Source organism: Caretta caretta, chromosome 12, assembly GCF_965140235.1.
Source record: "Caretta caretta isolate rCarCar2 chromosome 12, rCarCar1.hap1, whole genome shotgun sequence".
NCBI lineage: Eukaryota > Metazoa > Chordata > Testudines > Cheloniidae > Caretta > Caretta caretta.
The window spans coordinates 38575851-38600733 of record NC_134217.1 but is presented as its reverse complement, the minus strand read 5'-3'; the positions used below and the strand labels follow the sequence as shown (position 1 = coordinate 38600733).

Here is a 24883-nt window from a genome sequence, read left to right as displayed (position 1 = left end):
CTGCCATGAATCTCCGAGGGGAGCAAATCTGTCAATGAGCGCATGACCCACCAAGGTAGAGGAGGAACTTTGTCACAGGTGCCATTACTTCATGTTAAGAGAGACACCTAACATGTAGTAATTAGCACTGAGGGAAAAAGACACACAGAAAGTAGATCTTAACAGGACTGGGTTACAATTTTCTCAGAAACAGCTGGGTTTCTAAATAATTTCCTTTATAAACAAGCATATTTACCTTTTGGTTTAAGCTAAGCAGAAATAAATGGTCATTGGAGTATACTATCTATCAACTGGCAGACAAATTAGATATCTTTTAAACATTTCGGGCCCCTTCTTCTGTGCCACTTCCATTCCCCCTAACAAAGATGTACAGATTGTCCTTCACATCAGACCATAACAAGCAGATCATACAAAAACACATGGGATGTTCCAGATCTGGTCGTGAGGTCCTGTATCTCTATATATCATTTTAACATATTGTCATCTGTGTAGTATTGCACACTGAGACACTATATGCAGTGTGTGTGAGAAATGGTCTGAGCTGCACACCAGACACATATCCATTCTGGGGATGTTCAGACCCGAACTTGACAGTTCAACATCACAAATGTATTACATAGATATGTACACTCTTCTTGAACTTGACCTCCAGAAGGCAGCTCATCCCTACAACTCTGAACTCCTTTCACGTTACTCTACCATCACCCTCTCTGCTCTACCAAGGACACTGATTCATCTCTGCCTCTCAAAAATCAGCTCTGTGACTTCCATGCCATCCCTTATGCTTGAGGTGCTCTTGTAAAACCTGTTTGCTGACCCACCTCCCTTGCCACAGTCAACCACTCTTTAAACTCACTGCTGTCCTGAAGCCCATGAGGAGTGACTGAGGTGGGCAAAACAGAGCAGAAAAAAAATGAATGCTACCACTACAATGTATACATGCCTCACTGAACTGAGTACCTATGTGTTCTTAATGTCACCAGGGTTCTCTCACTCCCTACCTCATTTGGCATGTTATTTTGGTTTCAGATTGTAAACTCCTCTGGGCAGGGGCCATGCCGGTACTTGTTTCTGTGCGGTGCCTAGCATATTTTTGGGTGGTAGAAAAATATTATATTTATATATTTAATATTGTATACAACATATTTTACACAAACACACAACAGATAGATTACATAGACAGCAATTTATAGTAGTTAGCTTTCTTTTCACTAAACCTGTGACAGATTCTACAGTTTGTTTTGGATTCTCCTTACTTCTCTAGATGCCACTAACACACACACACACGCGTGCACACCACAGATAAAGAAGCAAACTAACCTCTTGTATGCTCCCTCTCTGAAGAGCCTACATACATAGCAAACTAACTGCTCATTAGGAATAAATTCAATCAAATTTTGACTTTTAAAACAGCATTAACTTTTTGTTTTGTTTGTAAACTAAAAGCCACTAGCTGAAAACCATTTCTCTGGTGTCATTTTAAATACTTCCTAAACTGGATAACTGGTAAGGCATTAGGATGTACAAAGAAAAGTCTAGAAAATGAAATAAAGGGGTATTGAAATGCTGAATGTGTTATACTTCCGCCTACTTCTACACATAGGGTAGGGTTTCTGAACACCATTGACTTATCTTCACATATGTTGTGGAGCATGTATACATCTAATACCTTTAGGGACCGAGAACACCCTAAAGCTCAGCAAAAGGAAAAAGGGAATGCAGTGAAGGGTGTGGGGGTCGAGGGGTGGAATCAAGGGAAAGAAAGAGACAATGAGGAAACTTCGGGTAATCCACAATCACTGCCAAATACAAAAAAACTCCCATTGGTCTGAGGACTTAAGCTATTAGTTAATACAAAGTCTAATTATTTTTGCAGTTTGGTATTTTTATTAAACTTCCACTGAAATATGAAACTTTGAGCTAATAGAACACATGTGTAGGTAGAGAGTTCTTTCTGGCATGATTTCATTGGTTCCATGGACAGCCATGCCAGAAAAGCAAGAGCCAAATTCAATGCAACGACCAAGACAGAAAATTCAACAGGAAAAAACAAAAACAAAAAATTAAACAAAACAAAAAAGAAAAAACAGCTGGCAACATTACGCAGAAAGATCTAGTACTGCCAGCTTCTCCAAGGTTTGAAATATAGCTATCAGTTTGGAAAAGTTTCACAGATAAAATTTAATGGTAGATTTAAACTATGTTTTGTTTTAGTAAATATGGAGCTAGCACAATCCTATTCTTTGTACCCTGGACTAATTGCTGTAAAAGCCCTTTCCTGAGGATCAGGGTGACAATTTAGATCAGGAAAGCTGTAGTACAAAACGGTATCTGAACGGTGATAGCCCACTGAAGGTCTGCCTGCATCTTTGTGCTAATGACGTGTACATTAATAGGTGGAATCTGGAAGCCTGGGATTGGTGCTCCAATGGGATTGTTGGCAGCAAAACAAAAGATCTAATAAAATCTTGGTTTGCAAGAATATTCAATACCTGCCTGAAAGCCATCAAAGTGACAAATTATTCACTTCCCTCATTACTGATGTCCTTCAGTTCCCCTGGTAAGGTGCATTAAAGATCAAAAACAAAAAGGGGAAAATAAATTCACTTTTCTAAGTGGTGCTGGACAGTTGGGTGAATACAGCAGACAATATTCTGAGAAGCACTCCAGCAGAAGAGACCACACACTACTACTTCTCCCGTTTGATGTTGGGCTGTATTGTACATATTCAACCTTCAGATAATATACTACATTTGGGGAAAGGACTGAGGAAATGTCAGGTACAGCCATTACACAGCACAGTGTACATCGACAATGCTACAAAAGGACCTTTCCCGAAGCTGCCATTCTTCCTTCCTGAAACAACAGAGCTCCAATCCTCACTGAGACCACTTGATGCTTCTACAATCTAAATAATAAAGCATTGATAATATGCACACAGTCAGGGGCACATAAATTTCATTAAGGATGGAGCTAGTATCACCCCAGCCATTGCATACTTGTTCACACTTCTAAGATTGCAGGAAAAAAGGAAGTAGCAAGTAGTATTCCCAAGAGTGCAAAAGTTATTGAATACTGGTGCCTAGGGGAAGGTACTTGCTTTGATACATATGCAAGCTGTCCTATGACAAAAGCCCCTGGTGATTCACATGGCATAGCAGTTAGTTTTGTGAATTCCATACAAGCAGCATGAAGAAAACAATAAAAAGACTACACTATTCGTTTTGCATCCTGTAACATACCGTGAAAATGAAGTTTGAAAAGTAGGGTCAATGATGTCTGCAATACTATCATTTGTGGTTCACAACTAAAACTAATAAGAAAACAGGGAAAAAATGTAAGCAGAAGTTTTACAACCAATTGTAGCCACAATCACTTCTGCAGGGTCAGAACTGTTCCTACCAACACAATGGTGTTCAACTCCAGTAACAGTGAAAAATCCACTAGTATACATGAACTGCTGATGTTAATTAAGCCAAAACTGATTCATCTGTATTTTTCTTCTCTTCTGTAATACAACCCTAATTCTGGAATATATATAACTTTTTCTTATTTATCCTTTCTAAGTTTCCACCAATTAGAAATCATCTATTAGATCTACAAAATTTCATGAACTCTTTCAAAAATAGTTCAGCCCTGAAAACTCATATTCACATCATAACTTCTTATTCCAGCATGGGAAACAGCCACACAGGATGTATGCTACTCTAATGGGCTCACTTAACCATCACCGCATAGGTACCATCAGCAAAATGTGATCATCCAAATCTTTTTGCTTGTAAATTGACACTGTTTTAATAATAAAAATATTTTAACTGACATGTATTGGATCTATTTGCAGAAGCAGAGATTCAGAACATTTACTATGGCATAAACTGTGCCCTATGTGGTATGAAATAACACCGCTAGGTTTGTAATATCAGAAAATTGCAAATAATCTGCACACCTTGTTAGTATCAAAGAGAAATAAAAGCTCCAGGGTTAAATATGCACTATTTCTTCCCATAAGACTTTACTTGGCATTTTGTTGCATGCAGAAGGGCCAATGAAGGATAAAGGAAGTAGTGAAATGCCAAAAAGAATGTTCCAACACGTGACTTCCATATTATCCTATTTCAGTGGCCTAACAATAGTACTACAACAAGACACTTTGGATTAAAATCCATACAATTAATTTTCTAAAGAGATTTTTTTTTTAACAGGTTAGGTTGTTTCAGCACACAAAAGGCCAGGAATGGCCAAAGACTGAGAGTTCCAATAGTTCCGCAGAGGTTCAGAGTCCAAGTGGCCTGTGTCTTGCCAAAGTTCATGCCCTGGTCCTAGATCTGAACACAGCTTGTATTATAAGATTCAGCATGAACAAAAACAGTTGTTCATTCAAGTGGCCTGGACAGAAAGCTTCCCTTACATGAGTACTTTTTACCGTGGGTATTTTAACCTAACATAATTTGGTAACGGATGTCCTGTGATCAGATGTTAGCAACTTCACTTCCACCTGATATGGAAATTATGTTAATTCAAACAATCTCGCAGAGTCATTGCTGCAGCTTGAGACTCAGTTTCATCCTGTTCCACATAGCATAAGTGCCTAATAAAGCTATCTTATCAAAAAGAACACAACCAGATGTGAAAGATCGCTCTCTCTCTCTCTCTCTAGACATTCCTACAATACAAAAATGTCTGCTTAAATTTTCTTATGTCTGCATAGCTTATGGTCCACATATGGCTACACTGACAGTCAATGACAAAAGCCTGAAAAGAAACATCCTGTGCACAAGATAATCAGTCTAGTTTAGCACAACAATGAAGAAGCCAAAGACAAGAAAATTATAAAACATACGGATGAAGTATATTATTGCATGAGTGATGAAATAATGCTGGTCAAATAGAAAACAATGTTTCATCATAAGTAGGCAAAATACCAACTGGTGGCTTAATATTTTTTTCTGTTTATGCCAGAAAGATTTAAATAGAAGACATTGCGCACATTTTGGTCATTAAAACACCTTTTGGTAATATGAAGTCAATCCATACGTAACGTTTAATTATGAAGACTGAACAGCAACACTACCTAAAACTGAGAAGGATCAGTTCCTACCTGCCCATCTTGACCGACATGAACCTGATGTATCTGCAGATTACCCTGTAAAATAAGAATAAGAAACAGAACTTGCGAATTAGTAATAAAGTAGCACTTCTCAAGGAGATGTGTATTTATTTGAGGAAATCTATTAGTTTAGGAAATTCTTCTGAAGGTCTATGTTTTTTGGCAGTAAAACACAAATACAATGCTCCTGCACTTTAACCACAGAGAACAGATGCCTGTACTATTTTACTGATTTTCTCATTTTAAAACAACAGTTCTTTGCGGGGAGGTGGAGGGGAAAGAGTGTTATAGTAAAATGATTAAGTAGCAATCTATTTATATGGCTTTTATGGAGGTAGATTTTCCCTTCTCATATTCCCGCATTTTTATAAAATTGCAAACATGCACAATTCAAAACATTTGTCATCCTAAAATTAGTAGAGTAATTTTTTAAATCTTTGGCTGAAATGTATGTGCCATTCCTAATGGATATAATGTCTGTTGTTACAAAGCTATCATTAGTGCTAACAGCCATTTCTTTTACTTTATTAAAACTCAACCCAAAATGTGAACAAAGAGTTCTATTATAGGAATTTCCTAGGCACATATTACCAAAGATTCTGAATGCTGTAGACTATTTGCAAAAGACCTTTAGCTATGAAAATTGAAAAGGGAAGGAACTTCATTACACAAAGAAACCCCAATTAAATTTCTTTAAAAGGTCCTTTAAAAATATGTTTAAGGAAAAAGAAACAAAAACAAACAAAACAAGAAAAAAACTCCCCAAAACACTTTATGCACAAGAGGTAAAATGGCAAATATCTGTGAGAAAAACATACCGATTTCTTTCATTTTCATCTTTTTTACACTCTATACTACTGCCAGCACAGTGGATAAAAATCAACAATTTTTTTATTTTGTTATTTAAATTATAAGAAGTTTTTCTCTTTAAAAATAAACCTGTTTAAAATAAAATCTGAATTTAATACAAAATATGTCAAGGCCTTCATTTATTATAATCTCTTAAAACATTTTAATAAAAAATAAATATGCTGAATCTATGAGCCAATATCAAAAACTTTGAATTAAAGACTGCTTTTCTATATAAAGAAAGAATCAGGAAGAAAACATTTAACTTTTGACACCAAGCTTTATGAATATGGCACAATCGGTCAGTCTAAGTAACTTAGGTGACTGTCTCATTTTCAAGAGAATTTAAGCTCCAGTCACTTTCACTTAGGCATATTTGAAAATGTTCCCAGTCTGACCTGAAATAATCAGTTTAATTTACTGCCTACAGTTAATCCCTCTGTTTAGGAAATCATTTAGTTGTAAAGTGAAACACAGAAAGTTTATGTATCCAAAACATTTAAGGCTGTTTTGTTTAATAAAAGTAAACTTTGTTTTGTGTGTTTAATTAAATTATAGTTACCATCCTAATGCAGCTTGACACAAATCATGACAAGAAGTTAATTATCTAGTAAATAAGCAATATATCATTCACCATTTTCCAATATACTAAAATGTACAATTAATAGAAATCCAAAAATATTAAGCTATATAATTGCCTAAATAAACATAGTTATCGTGTACCCTGCTAGATAGCAAAAAAATGTAACAAATCTAGTGGAAAGGCTGTATTTAGTTGTAAATCAACATGCTTTAATGGTTATATCAACCAATTAGAATGCACCTTTCTTTAGAAAATAACTGAAGAACAAATGGAAAAGTTGATTAAAATCAATTATTTAAATCAAGGTTTTCCACTTGGTGAATTAAATCATCTTGATTTAAATCAATCCACCCGGACTAGCTGCAATTCCACTTTCTTTCAAAGGAGTGTATATTGGAATAAATTATAATCCAGATGTTTTCAGACCGCCTGGCTAAAACGTAAGCCTTCTTCCTGGAGTCTTTATATGCAGGCAACTCCCACTGAGGTCAATGGAGTTTAGTCTCTGAAGTGATTCCTCATGCCCACAGAAGACTCTTTCACAACAAATATCCACCTGACCACAGCTGGGTTCAGAGCCACAGAATTTGAAAATTCATTCTTGTTTCTCTTTACCCCATCCAGCCCCTGAAAGGAGAATTCTTTTAACTAAAACTCACTCCTATTTACTGTAATAATTTTAAGCTCAGAGCAGGGAATCAGAACATACCCTTCACCAAAGGACCCCAGTATACCATACTATTTCATGAATTCTAAAATACATAGGACAGATTGGCGCCAATGGGAGTTTTGCCTGTGTAATAATTTCAAGGCTGGGGCCATAACTCTGGAGAATCAGTTTTCTTTTCGCTGCACTATTTTTATGACAGGAGGTTGATAGAACTGTAATTGAGGCATGTAGTCACTGCCAGGCTTCTAGAAACTGCTTCATTCTCTAAATACTTTCACTAACAGGAATCTCAAAAATCCTCCTAGTAAGTTCTGCAGCTCAGTGAAAGACACCGTTAGGTATTTTGGACATATTCTGCAGGCTGCATTACTAAAATCCTTTATTGCTGAACTGCAGCGCTTGTTAAGCACAAAAGTTGTACTAGCTATAGTGGTACCCTGAAGGTACTGTACTTTGCCTCCCATGAAGCCCATTAAAAAGCACATCAGCTATAAGCCACAATTTGCTAATACAAAACACACATGGCATTCCTTGGTTGGCCAAATAAAGCTATAGACAGAGCAGGAGTGTGCTACATTTGCTGAGGTTGAGGCATCTTTCAATGTGGCTCTACCACATGCATTCAGTTCCACTTTCACCGGGTTCTTTCGCTTATTTCAGCATTGCTGAGAACAGTGGTTTAAGAAATGTAGCCCTAGTCTCTGACCAGTATCTACTCAGATGACATGTGGCATTTTGGCTCACCTCGCTGTCCTGTGTGATTTGGACCTGCTCCCCTTGAGGCACCTGGGCTATGTGGAGGTGACCCTGTGGGATCCGCAACAAAAGAAAACACCAAGAAGCATCAGAAGAAAATCAAAACTAGAGGAAGATGCTATTATCTCAGATTCATTATAGTTTTATGTATTTGGAGAGGGAGGGAAAAAATTCACTGAAACTCACAAACGTATAAAAATTGCTTATAAAAATTAAGTGTATCCATATTTCTCCATTCTTTTATCAGAAGTTCAGATGGAACAGAACGCCTTGTGGGGAAAGCATTTAACCGTCCAATGATGGAGAGGACACAAATGGGAATAATGATTACATTTATAGAGTGCCTCTCTCCTCAAAAGATATCAGAGCAGTTTTCAATTTTAACTGATCCACAAACTATCGGACCAAACCTGTAAACAACTCAGAGAGACTACAGGATCAGAGCCTGAGATATATCAGTAAAATAGAAAAATATTTTATATATAATATATAATCTTTTATATATAATATTTATATAATATCAGTAAAATATAAAAATCTTCTGTCACAGATGAAATGCAGCCACAGCTGAGCTAAATACAAAAAGGGATATATAGTGGCCAAGCTTTTACACCTGTTGAGGATCTGGCCCTAAAGTGGTTTTAATAATGTTGATACTTTATATTGATGACCCTTACCAACCACTCCTGGAAGAAATCAAGTATTCCATTTGGTAAAAATTTGGGGAGGAAAGTGAAAGAATTCCTTGTGTATCCTGACTGGCCTAAAGAACCTTTTGCTACTGTAATTTACCTGCTGATAAAATTGGATTCTAAATAACCTACTTTGGAGTTTATAAGGCTTTGTTTTCATTTTAATATGCCTGTATGAAACTGAGATTAAAGATATCCATTTGGAATACCGTCAAAGGCCTTTCTTATTTTATAACACAAGAACAATTGCATGTGAATTTCAAAGAAACACAGATCCCTGTATTTCAAACAGTTTCATTTCCTTTGAAAGGAAACCGCGATTTATAGGGAGAAAAAAAAAACATACTGAAAGTATCAAACTGACAATAGGGACTGTATATAAAATTAGAGCATAGACTCAATCCATGTCGAGATAAGAATTGCCTTCCCTTCTTAACACCAAGCTCTCAGAGGTTCCCAGGGAAGAGCATTGAAAATTAAAAAGGTGTGATTATGCTGCGTTTATAGTTTTGGCAATTCTTTTAGAATAAAGAAAAAAGGTGACTTTGTTCAATCATCCATTGCAGGTACGTAGTTAACCTTCAAGGCCAATGATTTTAGTATGGCCACCTAAGCAATTCAAGCACAAAAAAAAAAAAATTATTATTTTTAGTCCTATCGCCCAAACAAAATTTGCATTTGCAGTTCCTGGGCATCCAGACCGTCCCAGCACTGTTGGTTTGGGTTTTTGCATTTTCTGTGTAAATATTTGTGTGTGTCTGAATGTGCAAGCATAGGCAATGCTGAAATCTGAAGGCCATCAGCAATTCACACACACTGTATAGGGCGGGTAACCACAAATGCATTATGCCCCGCTAATGACCCGAAGCCTGATCTACACAAATCATTTTCCAGAGAACAAAGTGCAATGTTGTTTCCATCTGGTGTGGTCCTGGGCCTCTCTACAGAACCTACTGGACCAGATTTATAGCAGCAATGTTTAGATTTTGACTGGGGATTGCAATAGGTTTCCCAAACTCCAAGTTAGATTTAAACTTTGATTCCATAGATGAAAATTTAGTTTTATTTGGTATGCCCTTACTTTTTACATCTACTGCTACAGACTTTTTGTCTACATATCTTATAATGGTAATTTGCATTTTGAGAGTGCTCTTCATGCAAGGATCTCAAACATGCTTTACAAGCGTTTATTAAACCTCACAAAACCTCTGGGAGGTAGGTAAGAATTAATATATACATTGTAATAGATGGCGAAACTGAGATACAAAGGAATTCCCAAGATCACACAGCTAGTCAATGGCAGAGCTGGGAGTGGATCCCAATAACCCTGACTCCCAGTTCTTTTAAACAACACTGCTTCTCAAAGGGAGGTTTCTCTTTTACAAGCTTACTGCTGAAGAGGGTTTATACCTCTGGTTTTGAAAGTTTCTTTACAGCTCTGCCACATTTCAGAGGTTTAATCGTTTGGCCTACAGACTAACTCCAATAGGAAATCTAGCCTACAGACCCTCAAGGAAAGCAATTAGCCTGTGATATGTTGCTGTTTGGGGGAAACAGTCCTTTCCAGAGAAATACAGGATTTGCCATCCATTGTGCATGATGCTCCAAGAAAAGCTGTGAAAATTCGTAATTGCATCAAGCCAATTGTGCAATGCTGTACAAGTTAGGACAGCGCATCATAAAAAAACAGTTTATACCAGTTTATCACCACTTGGGGCCTCTGAGAAAATGAGGACAGACATGGAGCCATACCTCCTTCTCCCTTCTGATCCTGGGGCACAAATTCCAGTAGCTATGGGGTTGCTCTAATTTATGTTGGCTAGAATGGGTCCCTAGGTACTTTTGTGCCCGTGAAAAATCAGAGTGCACTGCATGTTCACTTCAGGCCCTGATTATGCCAGCTTTATTTCACCAGGCAATTCCCCTACAACACGGAAAAGTTGCTTGATGTTACGTAAAGAAATAACACAGATTGCTACAGACTGTTGCAATACTAAATATGGAATTATATAATAACCTATATAATAATCTACAAATCAATGAGTGTTGCAAGTTTTTAGTACCTCTGAAAATGAGCTCTGCCTTAATCTTTAGGCCTGAAAGACTTGCTTGATGCACTGTTGCCAACTCTTGCTATTTTATGGCAAGTCTTACGGGGTATCTGCTGTTTTTCTTAAAGCCAAACCCGTAGCGCCAGGATTCATTCTCTCTCTATCATACCCTTCCCTTACTCCTCCTCTTAACCTCTCACTCTCTTCTGGCTTGTTATCCTCACATTACAAGCATGCTTAAATCTCTGCCACCTTAAAAAACCCCCGTCCTCAACACCATTTTCTTCTCAAACTACCACCCCTTTTCCCTTTCATCTCTAAAATCTCTGAACCTGCTGTTTGGAGTGCCTCTCCTCCGATTCTATCCTAGAGCCTCTCTAATTCGGCCTCCACCACTTTCACTCCTCTAAACTCGCTCTCACCCAAGTCTCTAATGACTTCTTCCTAACCAAAGCTCAAAATCAGTACTCTATCCTCAGCCTCATTGACTTGTCAGCTGCCTTTGACTACATTGACCATGCTGCTCTTCTTGAAATTTTGTCCTCCTTTGACTTCTTTGACTCTATCTTTGCCTGGTTCTCCTCCTAAGTCTAACCACTTCTTCAGCTTGTCCTTGATCTGTCTCATCCCTTTTTCAACTTTCTGAGGGAGTTTCCAGAGGGCTTTGGTCCTCTGGCTCCTTTTCTTCTTCTACACCTTATGTCTAGATAATCTTATCTACAAACACAAATTCAACCACCACTTCTATGCTGATGACTCACAGATCTACTTCTCCACTCTAGACCTTCTCTCCAAACTAAAATCTTGGCCTGTCTCTCTGATATCTTTTAATGGATGCCTAGCATCAGATCAAGCTCAATATGTCTTAAGCAGAGTTCTTAATCTCCTACGCTTACCTCTCCTGTCCTCCACGCAACCTCTCCCTGATACTTCCTTTTTTGATTACAGTAGGTAACACCACCATCCTGCCTGTCACTCAGGGTATCATCTTCAACTCAGAAGTCCTCACAGCCAGCTATGTCTATGTATTGAAGATCCTTTGTGCGTAGCACCTCTGAGGTATGGCCTTTCCTATGCATCTTCACAGTTACGAGTCTTGTTCAAGCTTTCATCATCTTACATCTCAGTTACTCTAAAATCCTTTTCTCTGACCTTGACAAATGCAATCTTGTTTAACTATATCCATTCAGAATGTTACTGCAAAGATCATTTTCCTGGCTCATTGCTTTGATCATGTCACCCCTCTCATTGCATCACTCTACTACCCTCTACCACTGCCGATCATGCTTACCAAATTTGTCTCATTATTTCCTTGTACTCCTCTGTCTGTCTGTCTGTCTCCATTTGTCTTCTCTTGGTTTATACTTATACTAAGCTATCTGGGGAAGGGATCAACTTTTTGTTTTCTGTTTGCACAGCACTTTGCATGATGGGGTCCTGGTCCATTACTAGGGCTCCTAAGCGCTACACAGTTATACAGATAATAACGTCTTAATTTTTAAAGCTAGGGGTCCACAATATGACGTATTCCAATACCTTTTTTACCTCACTTCTGCTTTTTCCTTTAAAATTATTTAATTACATACAAAATAGTTCTTGCATTAAGATTGTGACATAAAACTACAAAAGCCAAGGAAAGTTTCCTCAGAGTATACCAACACCATTAATTTAAAAAGCACAATGGTTTGACTTATTGCAGTAGTGTCTGGCTTAACTTTTAAATTTCCTGGCTTTTGTGGATTTGGGTCAAAATGTTAAGTTAATTAAAACATGGTTTTTTATAATTTAACGTCAATATTTACAACGTTTGCTTATATACATACATTTAAATGAACACACATGTAAAGGATTCAGCTATCAGATGTCCAAAAAGGGTTTTGAATGCAGTTTACAAAAAAAGGAAGACATGTGAATCATAAATGGATGGATTACTATTTGGAGGGAAGGATTTTTTGAAACATGATTAAGAGGCGGGGGGGGAGAATAAGCTAATCATCTTTTTGATGAAAGAGCTGAATCTGAGCTATGTGGCACATAAATGTTCAGTGTTCTGGACTTTTTAAACTGGAGGAGATTATGAAGAATGAGTACATACTACTTGGACTTGGCCATCTTCTCCTATTTGGTGGATTTGAACCTGCTGAGCATTAGCCAGTGCATAATGTAGGGCCTGTGGCTGGTTCGGCTGGATTTCATTAGATGTTGACACTGTGCTCTGAGTACCCTCTGGAAAGAAAAAGAAAAGACAAAATCCAACCTTATTTCATTTGCACATCTCCATGCCAGTTGCCATGCAATAATGGATAGGTAGGAAAATAACAAACAAACAGAGAGTAAGCAGATGCAGAATGTTTATGTTACCCTTATGCTTTGCCTGCAGTTTCATTACTAGCCTACAGGTCAGGTTACAAATTGAGGTACAATAAAAAGGCTTTTGTTATAGCTTACTCTCTGAAACATGACAAATTTACACATGTATTTTTGCTATAAATGCAAGTTATGCTACAACAAGAAACTCAGAAGGCAGTGTCATGAAGGTGAACGGACCATCGAAGTAGCAAAATTTTTAATTTTTCTCAGCTTCTCTAATCCTCATTCCACCTGTTCAGCATCTGCCAGCACACCATCTTCCTTCAAGGTTTGAAAGCAACTTTCTGACAGCAGGATTGTCTGGCTATGTAGACTCCCTCCTCAGGCCCTATGCTACCAGCAATCCCAGCTATCTTCGAGACACCACTGACTTCCTGAGGAAACTACAGTCCATCAGTGATCTTCCTGAAAACACCATCCTGGCCACTATGGATGTAGAAACCCTCTACACCAACATTCCACACAAAGATGGACTACAAGCCATCAGGAACAGTATCCCCGATAATGTCACGGCAAACCTGGTGGTTGAACTTTGTGACTTTGTTCTCACCCATAACTATTTCACATTTGGGGACAATGTATACCTTCAAATCAGCAGCACTGCTATGGGTACCCGCATGGCCCCACAGTATGCCAACATTTTTATGGCTGACTTAGAACAACGCTTCCTCAGCTCTCGTCCCCTAATGCCCCTACTCTACTTGCTCTACATTGATGACACCTTCATCATCTTGACCCATGGAAAAGAAGCCCTTGAGGAATTCCACCATGATTTTAACAATTTCCATCCCACCATCAACCTCAGTCTGGACCAGTCCACACAAGAGACCCACTTCCTGGACACTACAGTGCTAATAAGTAATGGTCACATAAACACCACCCTATACCGGAAACCTACTGACCACTATGCCTACCTACATGCCTCCAGCTCTCATCCAGACCACACCACACGATCCATTGTCTATAGCCAAGCTCTACAATACAACCGCATTTGCTCCAACCCCTCAGACAGAGACAAACACCTACAAGATCTCTATCAAGCGTTCTTACAACTACAGTACCCTCCTGCAGAAGTAAAGAAACAGATTGACAGAGCCAGAAGAGTACCCAGAAGTGACCTACTACAGGACCGGCCCAACAAAGAAAATAACAGAACGCCACTAGCCGTCACCTTCAGCCCCCAACTAAAACCTCTCCAACGCATTATCAAGGATCTACAACCTATCCTGAAGGACGACCCATCACTCTCACAGATTGTGGGAGACAGGCCAGTCCTTGCCTACAGACAGCCCCCCCAACCTGAAGCAAATACTCATCAGCAACTACATACCACACAACAGAACCACTAACCCAGGAACCTATCCTTGCAACAAAGCCCGTTGCCAACTGTGTCCACATATCTATTCAGGGGACACCATCATAGGGCCTAAACACATCAGCCACACGATCAGAGGCTCGTTCACCTGCACATCTACCAATGTGATATATGCCATCATGTGCCAGCAATGTCCCTCTGCCATGTATATTGGCCAAACTGGTGAGTCTCTTCGTAAAAGAATAAATGGACACAAATCAGACGTCAAGAATTAGAACATTCAAAAACCAGTCGGAGAACACTTCAATCTCTTTGGTCACTCGATTACAGACCTAAAAGTTGCAATTCTTCAACAAAAAAACTTCAAAAACAGACTCCAAGGAGAGACTGCTGAATTGGAATTAATTTGAAAACTGGATACAATTAACTTAGGCTGGAATAGAGACTGGGAGTGGCTGGGTAATTACACAAAGTAAAATATTTCCCGTTGTTTATTCCCCTCCCACCCACCCCACACACCCCCTCCCCCCCGTTCCTCAGACTGCTGGAAATGGCCCACCTTGATTATCACTACAAAAGGTTCCTCTCCCCACCCCCCCGCCGCCGATGGTAATAGCTCATGGTAATAGCTCACCTTAAGTGATCACTCTCGTTACAGTGTGTACAGTAACACCCATTGTTTCATGTTCTCTGTGTATATAAATCTCCCCACTGTATTTTCCACTGAATGCATCCGATGAAGTGAGCTGTAGCTCACGAAAGCTTATGCTCAAATAAATTTGTTAGTCTCTAAGGTGCCACAAGTCCTCCTTTTCTTTTTTCTGTAATACATATACCAAATCATGCTGTTCCTTTGTATTGCCTGGCTGGAGCTATTGAAGATTACATCATATCTGCAATGCATTCAGAATTGCAACATGAAGGACTAAACTGTTCTGTTCTTGTAAGCAGGCAAAGTGTTGCCAACTGCTGTGATTTTATTGCAAGTCTTGTGTATTTTTCTTAACACTCCAATTGCTAGAGTCAGGATTTCACGAGAATCTCAACTTCCATTAAAAAAATAAGTAAATTTCTAGACCTCATGGTTGCAGAGAAAAGTGTATCCTAAAATTTAAAAACTAGAAGATAAATAAAAAAGAATTGCAAGTGTATTTTTTTTAATTCCATGATTTTTAACTAATCACAATTTTTTTGAAGCCTGATTCAATTTTCTAATATTTGGGGTTAGCAATACTGAGATACTGATAAGGTCAAGAATCCTTCTCTGAAAGAAGAGAATGGAGCAGAGTGGCAGAGAATAGGGACAAGGTTTTTATGTGCACCCACAAACTGAGACACAGCTAGTTAAAGCTCAGTTACACATGGTTCTTGCAGCACACATGGTATGTCAGATCATCTACTATTTGGATGAAACTTAAAATACCCAACACAACAGGGATGATTAAAATTCAGCACCAGTCCTGAATTTCCTTCCTTTTATGTGAGAATATTATTTGGAGGGCACTTTTTGAAGTTTAACTGAGACCATAATGTCTCATGTATATAGACAGTATTGTTAACCATAAGGGATTTATCTAGTCATGTCAACATGGATTTAGAAACTTAAATGCATTTTATTTCCTTGATAGATTGTAACCACTTTCTCTATGCTATTTTGGTAAATCATATAAATTTACATTCAGGAAATTCTTAGAAATGTGGATTTCACTCCCCATTCTCCTCCCACTCCCAATAATGACTTCTTCACTATATGGTAACATAATGGGGTGCGCCTTGCCACACACAGTAGCATTCCATAGAGAGACACTGCGAATCTATATTAGCACAGATAACCATAATGAAAATATTAAAGTTATGAAATGTTACTGCACTTCTACAGTGGACAGCTTTCTTATATTAATAACTTACCATTTTATGTATTGTTTAAATAAAGACTAGATGAGCCTAGTCCTCAAAGAAGATGACTAAATGATCTACATATTTTCATTTTAAAGGACTCAGTTGGGGGAGGGGGGCTCAGTTATTGAAACACAAAACAAAGGAACCCTATTCCACAATGGAAAACTTCCACTTTAATCTTTTTGAAGGTTTATTCTAGAAACACTAAATGATCTTTAATACAATAGTGCTCACTGTCCAGCTATTTAGGAAGGACAGGAGACACTGGATGTAGTTTAATTAGGCTGCAACTTTATTATTAATTATCTGGGAGCACCCCACAAATAAAAGCGTATAGTTCAGGTAAATTCCATGATCATCTCAACAAACAACAGGGATGCTTCCATCAACCCTCCCCCTTTCCCATCCTAGTCCCCAGCCCACCTGCTGCGGGGACCTTACCCTCCCCCAATCCTCGAATGAGTGTTAAGGTGGGCTATAAAGAAGGGTGGGGGAGGGTTAGTCATAGGAGCCCTGAACCATCCTGTTTCTGCTCCTTTAACAAATACCTCCTTTAAATCCTTTACCGCTGCATTTATCAGATCACGGTATCCCTTCCCTGAGGAGCACCTGCACTGGACATCCGTCCCAAATCAACATAATGAGTTGCGATATCATAGCCTAATTCCTGTGCCACATTCACCCAAACTAACCCCCGTCCCTGAACCAGCTGTGGGGAAGGAAACAGCCCCCCCTCACACACACATACACACACACTTTCCTTAGACCAGTCTGGAGGTGAGGGGAAAATTCCTTCCCAGCTTCCCCAAGAAAGGAGCGACTAGTGCAATGCTGAGAATGGATCCTGACCATACCTGATATTTCACCACTTCCAACGGTGGGAGGGTGGGTGCTGCTTCACCTGATCCAGGTAAAAGAGGGCTTTTCCTGCCCAGCATTTACTTATATAACTTCCTCTTTCTTCTGGTCCCCTGGGTCAGCGTCCCCACTCTGAGCTGCAGCTGCGGCAAAATCACTCTGTCTCTCTCTACTCCTTAACTGCCAGAGGTGAGTAAAGACATTTTAAAGTGGGTGTAAAATTACATTTACATCCACTTCAAGAGGATTCCTTACATTGCCAGAGTGTTGTAAACAGTTGTCATCCCCGTCCTGCTTAATGTGAGGTGCATTCACTGACCCCCTACTTTTACTAGAGCCTGCTTTATCCTAATGTGCTAATGTTTTAGCTGCAATGCACTGAAAAAATAGTTTATTTAATTAGTATCTGTTCTCACACTCATTGTTTTATTAACAGACTAGTGCAAGACAACAAATTTGTGCTTTTAAACCTAAGTCTGGAAACTGAAAACCAACTCAATATGGCTAAGCTAGAATCTAGTTATCTGGTGGAAAGTGTACTTGTTTTTGTACTCCAAATAAGCAGCTTTAAATTACTTTTACATTTAATTACATAAAAGACAGTCAAGAGAAAGTATAAATAAAGCAGCCAAGTAAAGCTACCAAAAAGAGAAAAATAAATAATGTATAACTGTTGCATATTCTGCTCTAATTGTGGTTCTATTCCTGCTATTGATGGAGGCTGGGTCAGTGTGCCATATGGCTGACTATTATCCTAATTTACAGAAAGTCAGTGCTTAAATACTCGCTCACAATTTTCATGAAGTTTCATGGGTATGTGATTTCTGTATCTTGTAATACAAGTTTTTTCACAGGAATCAGGACCAAATATTTGGCCTGGGCCGAATGGACCCACACTGAAGGAAAAACAAAATCTCTCTGTACTAGTTATAAGGATCAGAGACTTCGTACTTGATGTCACTGATCAGGCCCAACATATGATTTACTCTGAGGTCCAGTACCAGATACCCCTGTTCAGAGTAAATGGGTTCTGCTGTTATGTATAATGTATCAAATGGGTAATGCAGAAGTCCCACAGTTTGAGGACTTCCTGACACAGGAAAGAGAAGGGAGCACCACCCTGTCTGTTTGTATAGAACATCCCTGTGGTACTGTCTGTCAATACTGACAGGTTTCAGAGTAGCAGCCATGTTAGTCTGTATCCGTAAAAAGAAATGGGTGTTACCATACAGACTGTAACAAGAGTGATCAGGAAAGGTGAGCTATTACCAGCAGGAGCGGGCGGGGGTTGACGGGACCTTTTGTAGTGATAATCAAGGTGGGCCACTTCCAGCACTTTGTTCTTGTAAAGCGCTGGAAATGGCCCAACTTGATTATCACTAGAAAAGGGCCCCGCCCCGCCCCGCCCCCCCCCCCCCCGCCACTCTCCTGCTGATCACTCTTGTTACAGTCTGTATGGTAACACCCACTGTTTCATGTTCTCTCTGTATATAAAATCTCCCCACTATATTTTCCACTGTATGCATCCGATGAAGTGAGCTGTAGCTCATGAAAGCTTATGCTCTAATAAATTTGTTAGTCTCTAAGGTGCCACAAGTCCTCCTTTTTTGTCAATACTGACACCCATCTCCCCGTAGATGGGTTTGAAACATCTGGCAAGCAAGGCAAACTGCATACAGCTCACTGACATTTATGTGCAGCGAAAGTTCTGCCTGGGACCAGACACCTTGGGTCCACTGAATGCATCCGATGAAGTGAGCTGTAGCTCACGAAAGCTTACGCCCAAATAAATTTGTTAATCTCTAAGGTGCCACAAGTCCTCCTTTTCTTTTTGCGAATACAGACTAACATGGCTGCTACTCTGAAACTTGGGTCCTGAGTCTTCCATCCAGTAACTGTTGGACTCAAGATGGAACAGAATGATGGGGTAAGAAATATGTTTCACCTATAACTTCAACAACATTTTAAAAGTGCATTTCCTATAGCTTGGAACTGATAATTATATCAGGGAAATACTACATTTCAGAGAAAACCTTAAACCCCCATTATAAATATGTTCTTATTTCCCTACCAGGAACAGCCTGTAACTCAAGAGTATCCATGAGTTAGCAAGGCCTGCAGCCCATTAAAGAAATATTGAAATTTGTTTGTAACTGAGTAATACAAAGAGACCTGTATTTGCTGTAGTCCAGCTGTTACTTTACAGATGTTAAAAACTATTTTTACATCAACAAACTTAAACAGGGTTGGTCAGAACTGCATATACCAAGCTCAATCTGAAGTGGGAGGAATGCGGTCAAATGTATTCAGAACTGTACATCTCTCAAGAAGCAAACTTGCTTATAAATAGACTCCAGTCTTTGGCTTCATTGCAATGGCCAGAGTTAGTAACAAAAAAGGAAGAAAGGAAAAGAGAACTCAGCAATGTCTACAAACAAAACATCCTTTATGTATAATTGTTTTTTCCCCTCTAAAGCTCTGACCAGGCAAAAGTAATATTTATCCATTTTTAAATATTCCTCATAAAAAACAAACACAAACATGAATAGCACACAGCTTGAATGGACAATATGTCAACAGTTATAAATCACTATAATGTAAACTATCTGGCCTCATATTTACAACTTTGACATAACAGAGAATCCCTGGCTCTGAGAAATTGTACAGCTGAACTCTCCTGTTGAAATTTTCCACTGCGTTTTTAGAATGGAGGATTTGCTTGGACATCATCTGAACAGTTGAGTTACTGCTGCTGTTATGGCAGCAATGTGGTATTTTCACAGCATCTTTCTTTTCAGGTGGATCAGATGCAATAGCGGCGCAGTTCTCCTTTGAACAAAAGATGCTGCTTTTACCTTTTCACAAATGGAGGGTTATGAAATGGTAAAATGTTATAAATGACTTGTTCCTTTTCCATGAACTGAAAATTAGACCCTTTAAAATCTGTGTTTACTGTATGTTCTCATGAGCCAAAAAAAGGTAAATCTCTCTTTAAAAGGTCTTTATCTTTATGGGCTAATCCTCAACACTTGAGAAAGTCACCCCACTAAAACACTTGTTTCTGTGGCATATTTTTCAAAGTTAATCCTCTTCAGGAGTTGTGAAAGGAAGATAGGATTTGTCTGACAAATGTAATTCACAACTGTTTCAAGCATGTGTGTATTTAACTTTCAACTAAAATCAATTTGAACATTCCTTATGCCAATGGAAAAACCTCTGGCATTTCCCATATCATTTTTTCCGCTGTCATTTTGCTTCATTCATTCTTTGAATTAATCTCTATTTAAATCTCCCTGTGGGTTTCTGCATCTTTATTTCTAAAGTAGTCTCCTAAAATAGACTGGTAGATATTTGTTTTCACACCCCAATTTGATTTTAAATAGGAGCTAAAAACCATAAGTGTATCTCTACTTCTCTTCAAAAACTCTGGCGGCAAAGCCACAGCTGGAATAAACTGTTATAACTCCACTGACATCAATGGAGCTATGACAATTTACACGAGTTGAGGATCTGCTCCCTTGTTTTGGCAAGAAAGGATGGAGGTTTGGATTCTGGAGCAAAGTGGTTTTTCGCTTGCTCTGCTTATTTGCATATTATTATCCAGAGTGCGCTTCCACTTCACAGTTATTACATAACACTATCAGAGCTCTACTAACAAATGGGAAGGCGGTTTTCGGTGGCCTGAACTCTTTTCTTAGAAAAAGAAGAATAAGAAAAACAGATTAAAATCAAAGATATCTACCCTTCCAAAAAAGGGCCCAAGTACTGGCTACGTCACCTTACATCACCCTCTACTGGACAATTCACAGAAATAAAAATGGACCCAATTTGCTTCCCCCCCGCCCGCCCCCCCCCCCAAAAAAACCACAACAACTATGCATGTTTTTTAAAAGGATATCTGCTTAACCTATTCTGGCAGCCATGTGTATGGCTCTTGTCAGAAAAAACAAGAAACTAAAACACACACGTTGAGAACTAAAAGCCTGGCTTGGAAAAGAGCAGGACAGACCACTGCAATTAATACCTCAAGCACAACAAAGGGTGACATTTTCAAACTGATGTGCCAGATGAAATATGGGAATACAACTTCTCCCTGAGCCCAACAATCTACTCCAATTACTTTACACAGCCCATAAATCCTGCGACTGCTGTAAACTTGCACAGCCAATTAAACGTAGAACAATCTTAATGAATATCTTGGGGGGGAGGGGAATAGTAGTGAAAAGGCATAAGTTCATTTTTTTTCTAACTGCTTCATAAGACATATTTAGTCTAGAGATTAGTTACTTTTGAACTTTTAAGATTTCAGTATCCTGATGCAATAGTTACTCAGGCAAAACTCCCATTGACAATGCCTGATTAAGAACTATAGTATCCGTCTCATGCTGCCCTAGGCATCACAGACTAGGGGTCAGCACAGTTAACTTCTAATTGTGATATACTGAAAAGACAAGAGTAAATTTGTTATTTTTAAGATATATGATATAAAGCTAGTCACGTCATATACTGCACAAGCAGAAAAATACTTCAGTTTGAACATTTCACTCATAAAGTTTAACATGTCTAATGATAGTCAGCCCAAGCATCTAGGAATGCCACTCAAGCACATGCAACCTCCTTAAATGTGAATGTATCCAGATCATTTTGACAAGGACGCACGTAACAATTCAATTCTCATAATGGGCTCTTCAGACCCCCAAAAAAGAAACCCAGGTTACAGCCAGATAGGTTTCAGGAAATCAAATTTTCAAAAATGAAGTGAATACACTACAGTAATGGTAAAAAATACCAGATCAGAAGCTCTGCAGACTGAAGTCATCTACTGGGTCACAGAATAGGACATGCTGCAGGGCAGTGACCATGTAAGCTTCTCCACATTCCCACCAACAGTTCAGTCTTCATGGCTACCCCAGTCCTTAGCCAGTCTGCTGGAACTGCCAACTAGGAGGACAATAGTGACAAGTTTTGTACCTGTCTGCTGGGAACTAGACTGACACCAAATTCATTTCAAATAATATACTGAACAGCTGTCAGATGGTAACAGCTTTGGTTACTACAAACCTGAACTACACATAGACCAGCAACTGAGAGATAAAAAATGTTAGATCCCATTACTAATCCTCTAAGCCATGCATCCAGTTCCCCTACAATTACACGCTCAGTGTAATCCTTGTCTCCCTCCTCAGAGTATGCCATTCAGCAGCACAACCTACATCAACATGGATGGTTGCAGTTCAACACATCCACCACCAGGGCCAGCTCTACTGTTTTTGCCGCCCCAAGCAGTGAAAAAACCTGTCGCCGCCGAATTGCCGCCGCGGACGACAGGAGAGAGAGAAGAAGCTGCCGCTAAATTGCCACCGCAGCTGGTGGAACGGAGAAGTTACTGCCGAATTGTCGCCACTGCGGAAACTCTGCCGCCCCTTTCTGACTGCCGCCCCAAGCACCTGCTTGGAACGCTGGTGCCTGGAGCTGGCCCTGTCCACCACACATATCCACCAAAAAGAATGTAGTTAAGCATTCTAACCCAGTCATGTATTAAGCTCTTTTCCACACGGTTGGTTATTATAAATGTACAAATTAATTAGGGCCTGCATTTTCATCAAAAGCTATTGTATAACAGCTCATTCACTGTGTTCTTAAAAGAAATGCCAGGACTAATAGAACACATTGTTTTAAATGATGGTGAGACGTGTTAGATATTTGCCATTCCCAAATATAAAAGTATTAAACTATTGCTTTGTGCTTGCCCAGTTTTGAACAAGGGCACGCAAATGTCCCATACAGAAGAGAACGTCATTGTTTTACAGCACTTAAAAAAAAGTACTAATAAGCATCCCCTGACTGAAACACACACGCTGTGATTTATAATTGAAAGCTATTCTGAGATTAATCAGCCCTCAGAGATATGTGATTAAAAACATCACTGCATGCTAATTACCGGTATGTAATTCAGCTCTACGTTAGATCTTTTTCCTCATTAGTGCCTTTCATTCACTGTATTCATATAAAGATTCATCAATAATCTCAGGAGGGGAAAAAAACTAACCTAAAACTCAGGAAAACAGCTAATACAGAGACTATAGTATACCCTCATGCACACATACATACCCCAAGCCCTCACAAATATTTTTAAGCTTCTAAATGATGTTTTCAGAACAGCTGGGCTGCAATGCAGACAAACTGACACTGTGTGTCCACTTCACGTATCAGTTGGTAGAAATAATACGAAAGAAAATACATTTTCAAAAGAATACTTTCTGAACCCCCACTAACACTTCCCAAGGGGATATCAAGAAGAATTAACTATCTGGCAACCAATGAGTTTAAACAAAGCTACAAACCAACAGTTATTTTATCACCTTGAACCTGGTGAAAGGGTCAATAACGTTTTTCCACTCTCCATTATCTGCAATGCTTTCTTATAAGCTTAGAAAATGTGTTTCAATTTGTCCCTCATTATTTGGTAAACATTATATTGCTCCCCATCTTAGAGTACTACATGAGCTTTCTGTATAGTTTATTTCCTCCAGGACACTAGGTTGGTTACACCCAGCTCTGGAGGGACTTGCACTAGGGTGCTGCTACTGTGTGCTCAGTTCATTATTTTCTCCTCTGAATAAAATGCACAGTGTTTTGTTAGACGGCTGTTCCCACACAGAGTAAGGAGCAGCTCAGGCAGGCAGTGTACATGCTGTGCTCTGGTGTGATCACACTGAAATAGAGATGTGTTATGGGCTTGGAATAAAATAAATATTCAGACTTGCAGAATATTTCTCCCCAGATAACAGTTTTGAGACATTTCAGCTTTTAAAGCCTTCGGGCCACACTGTGGCCCAGCCTAAGGCAGAAGTACGGGGAATAAGGGGTTGTAAGGCTCACTCTCCTAACTGGGCAGCCTGCTCAGATGGCTACTCTAGGCACAGGGAGGAAGATAAATTGAACAGGGCTACTAGTTCCCTCCCGCCTATGCAAACAAGTAAATGGAAAAGATATGGAGGAGAGGTATGAACTGGGAGGAGCCAAAGTAAACTGGAAGCTCATGGGAACGATAAGGGAGTCACAGTTCTGCCAAAGAGTTTCTCCTAGGGCAGCACAGTTACACACAACCCCACACTCGGGGCTAAGGGCAAAGGTCTAGCCGCTAATAAATTGATAGTGGCTTTTAAGCTGGCTACATTTTACCAAACTCATTCATTTTGCTTAATTAAGAACATAAGAACGGCCATACTGGGTCAGACCAAAGGTGCATGTAGCCCATTATCCTGTCTTCTGACAGTTGCCAATGCCAGGTGCTTCAGAGGGAATGAACAGAACAGGTAACCATCAAGTGATCCATCCCCTGTCACCCATTCCCAGCTTCTTGCAACACAGGCTGGGGACACCATCCCTGCCCATCCTGGCTAATAGCCATTGATGGACCTATCCTCCATGAACTTATCTAGTTCTTTTTTGAACCCTGTTATAGTCTTGGCCTTTACAAGATCCTCTGCCAAAGAGTTCCACAGGTTGACTGATCTGATCAACAGGAAAATGTGTTGACCTTCAAAATTATCAGGAACTTTAAAACAAGTGTGACAATTACAAAAAGATGCCAAAAGGATATGTAAAATTCTAAAACTAATTTTAAAATGTGCCATGGTAGAAGTGCATCCAAATCAATTGTCAACACATGCCTTGTATTGTGCAAAGAAATACATCAGTGATATTCTCAGTTAAAAACTATTTGTTTT

At 39.2% G+C, this 24883-nt stretch overlaps 1 protein-coding gene across 5 annotated transcripts in view; it reads right to left on the bottom strand.

The window, feature by feature from the left end:
* The window catches only part of BANP (BTG3 associated nuclear protein), a 275918-nt gene that overhangs the window by 93195 nt on the left and 157840 nt on the right, over positions 1–24883 (bottom strand). For all 5 annotated transcript variants that reach the window (XM_075118461.1, XM_048816312.2, XM_048816313.2 and 2 more), the window contains 3 exons: positions 12804–12934; positions 7954–8016; positions 5099–5143 (listed from right to left, as the gene is read on the bottom strand). In XM_075118461.1, the coding sequence (XP_074974562.1) occupies positions 5099–5143; positions 7954–8016; positions 12804–12934 (239 nt within the window). The remainder of the gene's footprint in view (positions 1–5098; positions 5144–7953; positions 8017–12803; positions 12935–24883) is intronic.